The sequence below is a fragment of the Hyperolius riggenbachi genome, chromosome 1, assembly GCF_040937935.1.
Source record: "Hyperolius riggenbachi isolate aHypRig1 chromosome 1, aHypRig1.pri, whole genome shotgun sequence".
NCBI lineage: Eukaryota > Metazoa > Chordata > Amphibia > Anura > Hyperoliidae > Hyperolius > Hyperolius riggenbachi.
The window spans coordinates 13,344,339-13,350,338 of NC_090646.1; the positions used below are offsets into that span (position 1 = coordinate 13,344,339).

At 47.2% G+C, this 6,000-nt stretch overlaps 1 protein-coding gene across 4 annotated transcripts in view; it reads right to left on the reverse strand.

Moving 5' to 3' along the window:
* Positions 1–6,000, reverse strand: part of LOC137544954 (uncharacterized) — a 254,449-nt gene that overhangs the window by 43,195 nt on the left and 205,254 nt on the right. For all 4 annotated transcript variants that reach the window (XR_011025953.1, XR_011025952.1, XR_011025951.1 and 1 more), the window contains exon 6: positions 5,932–6,000. This exon is cut by the window's right edge and continues 112 nt beyond it. Coding sequence is in view for 1 of the 4 variants with exons in the window: in XM_068266061.1 (XP_068122162.1) it covers positions 5,932–6,000 (69 nt within the window). In the remaining 3 variants the exon portion in view is untranslated. The remainder of the gene's footprint in view (positions 1–5,931) is intronic.

Consider the following 6,000-nt stretch of genomic DNA (forward strand, 5'->3'; position numbering starts at 1 on the left):
TCTACTGTATGCAGTTTCATTACTATGAGAGACACATCCTACAGGCAGCCACAAAGCATACCAGAATATGAAGTTGAAAGCACACAGATGAAAGCCTACAGCAGCCCTGCTTTTCTATAGTCTCATATAGCCTAGACAGCACATCCAGAACACCTCATAACCTGGAAACAGAAGGAATATGAGCCGGCGGCCATATTGGATATTTCCTGGAGCAATAATGGATAAAAAGCACTCAAAAAGGCACACCAGAGTGGCGAAATTATCGGGTAGAGCATTTATTCTTTACAAGCTATCAACTGATATGTTTATTTTGTGTGAATCGTTCATCTCTGGTTCCCTTTAAAAAGTATTTCTGTGAATAAAAGTGATGCTGCATTCTCAAAAAAGACCACAAGATGGCTCCCATCAGTAGCTCACAGCTAATGACATACAGCATTCACACACGTCTGAAGAAGCCGATAGGTGAAACGCGTCACGTGTTCTGACGCCATCACGCTGATCCTCCCGTGCCTCGGCTCTCTTCCTTTAGGCTGCACACCCGGACGCCGCCACAGCGCGAACCTCGAAAGTGGACTATGTCTGGTCTAACAAATGGATTGAAGCAATAGCGGATTCCGTGAAGTCCTATTAGGACACGTGAGTAATGGCAAAAACTGGAAGATCCGTATAGCGCTAACTGCTGGAGCTGTTTTGCTCGCACTCACGAGTGGTGAGTTGCGCTTCTGCCTGCCGCTTATGTTTATGGTTCTATTTACCCAAGAGATCACTGCATATAACGTCTGGTGGATGCTAATGCTGAAAGGTTTGGCATATTAATGCCTGTAATGAGAGCGTATTCCTATGAATAAGAGGCGTGCATATGAGCACACGGGCTAGATTGAAGATAAGCTTTATTGATGGCTGACATGGTGGTGATTGCAGGAGTATCTTTAAAGGGGCCTGAAGAAAATGAATACCGGTATTTGATGATTTATAGGTGCACCTATACGAGCTCCTGGGGTATCCCTGTAATTTGTGGCACTATATCAAACAAGAGTTTTAATTGATTTTAAAAATGTATGTCCCAGCTGTGGTTTTTGATATATGATTAATTAAAGGTTTATACTAATTGTTACCTAGGCTCCCTATAATTTATTAATTTTGATACAATTTATACCTATAGGTGAGATGGTTTTTTATATAAGTAGTTGATATCCTGCATACATTTTGTGTGTTGTATAGTTTTCTCCACACCTCAATTCAAAAGCATCAATTTTTCTACACAATACTATATTTATAGTTCAACTTTCACAGCCGTTTGTTACTACAGTGAATGCTTACTAGGCTCTAAACCTCAGTTGCCCAACATATAGCCTACGGGTACCTCTTAAGCAGCCTGTCAAGGATTATCCTTATAGTTCATGGGCGAGGTGACCTTTACCTGCCATAGCATCATGTGGGTAACAAGCAGCTCTGTAGCACAATCATATTTGCAAAGTGTTCTGTGTTGACAGCCAACCTCTCAGCCCTTTGGTGACTTACAACCCCCAAAGTGGGGTCTTTGGAACAAATAATACAATTAAGTACATCATGCAAAGAGATGTTATTAAATTAAGTTCAGGCACAATTTATGTCTCTGTACGACTATGAAGAAGGTCATTGAGGCCCAGTGCACACCGAGCGGTTTTAGGAGCGATCCGCCAACCGCATCCGCCTGTGAAAATGCTTGGCTAACGTATTTCAATGGGATGGTGTACACCAGCGGTTTGAAGTTTTTAGTAATCAGCAAATGTGCCTCCTGCTGCACATTTGCGGTTTGCAGAAACGTTTCTGCTTCAATGTAAAGTATAGGAAAAATGCAACCCGCTCTGGAAAACGTTTTCCAGGCGTTTTTGTTACAGAAGCTGTTCAGTAACAGCTTTTTACTGTAACAGTATTTGTAATCTGCTACACAAAAATGCTCCCAAAAATGTTAGGCATGTTTAGAAAACGTCTCTAAACATGCCTAGAATCGCTCTGAAATCTGCTCAAAAAAACCGCTAGCGTTTTGAGGATCTGCTAACGGTTTTGGTGTGCACTGGGCCTCAGAGCTGCTCCCAGACAGGACTGCCACTGTACTATCATCAGAAAGGAGACAGTAGAAATCAGACACAATTTTCCAACAGGATTCAGACGATGCAGCTTCTGTCTATCTAACTGATGCTAAAAATAAAACCACGTATCTAATTTCATCTCTGATTTTTTTTTTCATCTGAATCACTGAAAATGTTTTAGTTGGCCATGAAGGATGAGGGCTATAATCAGGGGGTTCAAGGACCAAAGGTGGGTTGGCCGGCACTGGTGTAGGGCCTGCGGTCGCAGAGGTTGCAATTGCCACTGGGCCCGCCCACTTCAGGGGCCCGTGCGTGCCCAAGATGTGTGTGCCCAAGACGCTGTTCTTTCTCCTCCCGATATTTCCTGCGAGAGATCACATGCAAATGACAGAGCTACTTCACTTGCTGATAAGAAGCAGAGAGGCTCTGTAAGTTAACCCCTTGGACAGCAAAGGCTGCATTTTAGTGTGTCTGCCTGAGCTCTGTTCTCCGTTAGGCATTTGCACTCTGTGTCCCCTCCTTCCAGTCACTGAAGGGAGGGGTGCAAAGCAGGGAGCAGCTGCTTGTGAGCGACTTGGGATGGAGAGAGCAAGGACTGTGTAGTGAGAACTGCTGAGAAGTGAGCTAGGCTGCATAATGATTGGGGCTTCAAACTCTCACAGTTTGTTCTAAACCATTGTGACTGAATGATTTTTCCTTTCAGCTAATTACTTTTCTTTTGACTTTTGGACATTTACGACTTCTTTCCCAGATTATTGTTTCATACTTATGCTTTGCTTCTCTCCCCATTTCCCTGGTACACTTTTCATCTTACAATCAGGCATCCAGAAGAGTGGCTGTAAGTTATCAGCCCTCCCTCCAAATGTTGGTTCTACTAACTGTCTGTATCCCCAAACCCCCCAACTAGCCGTACAAGAGGTCACCCACACATGCTTCTCACCCAAAGTACGCACAGCATAACCCTCGAACCTGTCAAAGATGCACACTACCTCCTCCTTCCCTCAGTGTCCTCCTGTCTCTACACCCACAGCATTTCTGTCCCCATGACCTAATAGGATGTTGCATGCATGTCGCCAGGTCACAGAGACGCCACAGCAGGGCCGGTTCTAGCTAAAATGGCGCCGGGAGCAAAAGTAATCCGGGGCCCCCCGACACCAATACTCACCACATCACAAACATCCCCCCTCTCCAAGGCTGCCGCTGGTTAGATCACCCTCTCGCTTGCTTCTCCCCCCACGTACTGCCCACCGCTGTGTAATAAAGGTAGTGGGAGAGGGACACACTCACCTCCTGAATGATCCAGACGATGCAGCTCCCATCTGTCTCCCCTGTAGTGATTGTCCTTCACTTCCTGTTTCTCCTTTTGGCTCTGGTGCCTGAACGGAGCAGGACAATCACTACAGGAGAGATAGACAGAAGCTGCATCGTCTGGATCATTCAGGAGGTGAGTGTGTCCCTCTCCCACTACCTTTATTATACTACGGGGGGGGGGCAGGGTGCAGCACATGGGGGAAGGGGGACGAAGCAAGCAAGGCAAAGGGGGATACTTGGGTGCCCCCATGGATGTCGGGGCCCTGGGGCAATTGCCCACTTTGCCTCTATGGAAGCGCCGGCCCTGCACCACAGGTATGAAGACGCAAGGATACTGAAACAAGAATGGGAAAGCAAGCACCCTCGACAAATGGGAATACTCCACTGCATGCACTCTGCAATAAACCGGGAGTGGGCAGTCACAAGGAAATTGCCACAGGATGGGGGGGCCCAGGTCCAAGTTCTGCATCAGGACCTCAAGGTCTGTAGCTAAGCCAAATCTACCTTTTAGGAAGCCCATGGGCAGGAATGCTCTTACTCATAATATAAATGTTTATGAACAGGTGATTAATCACCTGTGACAAGGGGTTACGGGGGATGATTAACTTACCCAGAAGTCCATGGGATCCTCTGCGTGCCATTTGGGTCATGCCCAAAGTGCTGGAAGGAGGAAGCACGGTAATGAGTCGTGGAACGCGGCCAACACTTTGGATATGATGCAAATGCACTCAGAGGATCCCGCAGACTTCTGGGTAAGTTAATGGTAAGTTACTACCCCCCCCCCCCCCACCCCAAGTCACCTGAGGTTACAGCTGATTAATCACCAGTTCATTAACATTTATATTACGAGTAGCTACAGACTGCCCATGGGCCCATGGAATCATAAAGCCCCAATGTCCACCCCCCCCCCCCCCCCCATACAATTTGTAGAAGGTGAACAGAGGTGCCAAATGGATAAAATATACTAAAAGTGTTAGAAAATTGTCAAGGAGGCAGCGGTGGACTCACCTCCCCCAAGCAGACATAAAGCTGTCAATTTTTCATCAGATGTGCTAGGAGTGCACTAGAGACTCTGCTGTATGATACTCCTATTCCTGATTGCCTGAGGAGGCAGGAATATACCTGCGAAACGTGCTGCTTGTACTTTGGAGTATGTGAATAAATTTATTTTGATGAAAAATTGACAGCTTCATGTCTGCTTGGGGGAGATGAGTCCACCGCTGCCTCCTTGACAATTTTTTAACACTTTTAGTATATTTTATTCTTTTGGCGCCTCTGTTCACCTTCTACGAATCCAGTGTCTGCCCCGGGTGGAGGGGGGATATACCGTTATTTCCTGAACTACAGAGAGCGTCTTCTTAACCCTGAGTGGGGACGGGTCTTAAAGAGGATCTGTAACATGAAAAGATCCCCTGGGGGGTACTCACCTCTGGTGGGGGAAGCCTCCGGATCCTAATGAGACTTCCCACGCCGTCCTCCATCCGTCAGGGGTCTCGCTGCAGCCCTCCGTGGAGTCCGGGCAGCGGTGACGTCAATATTTACCTTCCTGGCTAATGCGCAGGCGCTCTGACGGCTGTCGGCTCCGAACTACACGGAAATACCCGATCGCCGTCGGATCTGCTCTACTGCGCAGGCGCAAGTTTCCGCCGCCTGCGCAGTAGAGCGGACCCGAATGAGATCGGGTATTTCCGTGTAGTTCGGAACGGAAAGCCGCCACAGCGCCCTCGCTGGAGCCAGCAAAGGTAAATATTGAACTGACAGTCGGCACAGTCGCCGGCTGTTCGGAGGGCTGCGGCGAGACCCCCGTGGGACAGAGGACGGCGTGGGAAGCCTCATTAGGATCCGGAGGCTTCCCCCACCCGAGGTGAGTACCCCCCAGGGGATCTTTTTAATGTTACAGAGTCTCTTTAATCTCTCTACCTGCATTTACAGTGGTTGCCCCAGCGGTAACCCTGGTTTGTATTATTATTACTTACATTCATTTTTCTCCAATTCCAATACATACTACACTATATTGGGCTCTCGGTTTCTTTCTTTTGCCCCCCCATACAATGCCTACTTCTCCACCCACCCCCGGCACGATCAACCTCTGATGTCCATCCCTGGCATGGTTATCTTCTTATGCACTCAATGCATCTCTGCACTTGGGGACAGGGGCACAGTTGTGGGCAGCAGCTCAGTACGTCTGTTCCGGAGAGCACATGCAGATGTGCATTCGTGCTCCCTTACAGCCTTCGATTAGTAATATTGGTGACTAATGTATATTATAGTGTGGATTTGTATAGTGGATGTGTTCGAGGCCAGCAGGTACAATATATATAAAGGCATTTATGAAACATTTCCAAGAATCTCAACCATGGCAGTCTTACAAGGTTGGGCGTAATGGAGTCTCGAGTGGAATAATGTTCAGCTGTTTGTGTAAGTCAGGGGTCGAACTTGATGCGCTCCATAGCTAGCAAGTTTGCCACTGCTCTGAACCCAACGTCTTGCAAATTATTTACACAAATACTTAGGTTAGGTAATTATTCACTAATGCGAGTCATTTTACCTCCGTTTCATTGACCTTGTTGAAGGTAAAGATGTTGGGGGTGCTCAGGTTTATCATAAGAGTCTCTCC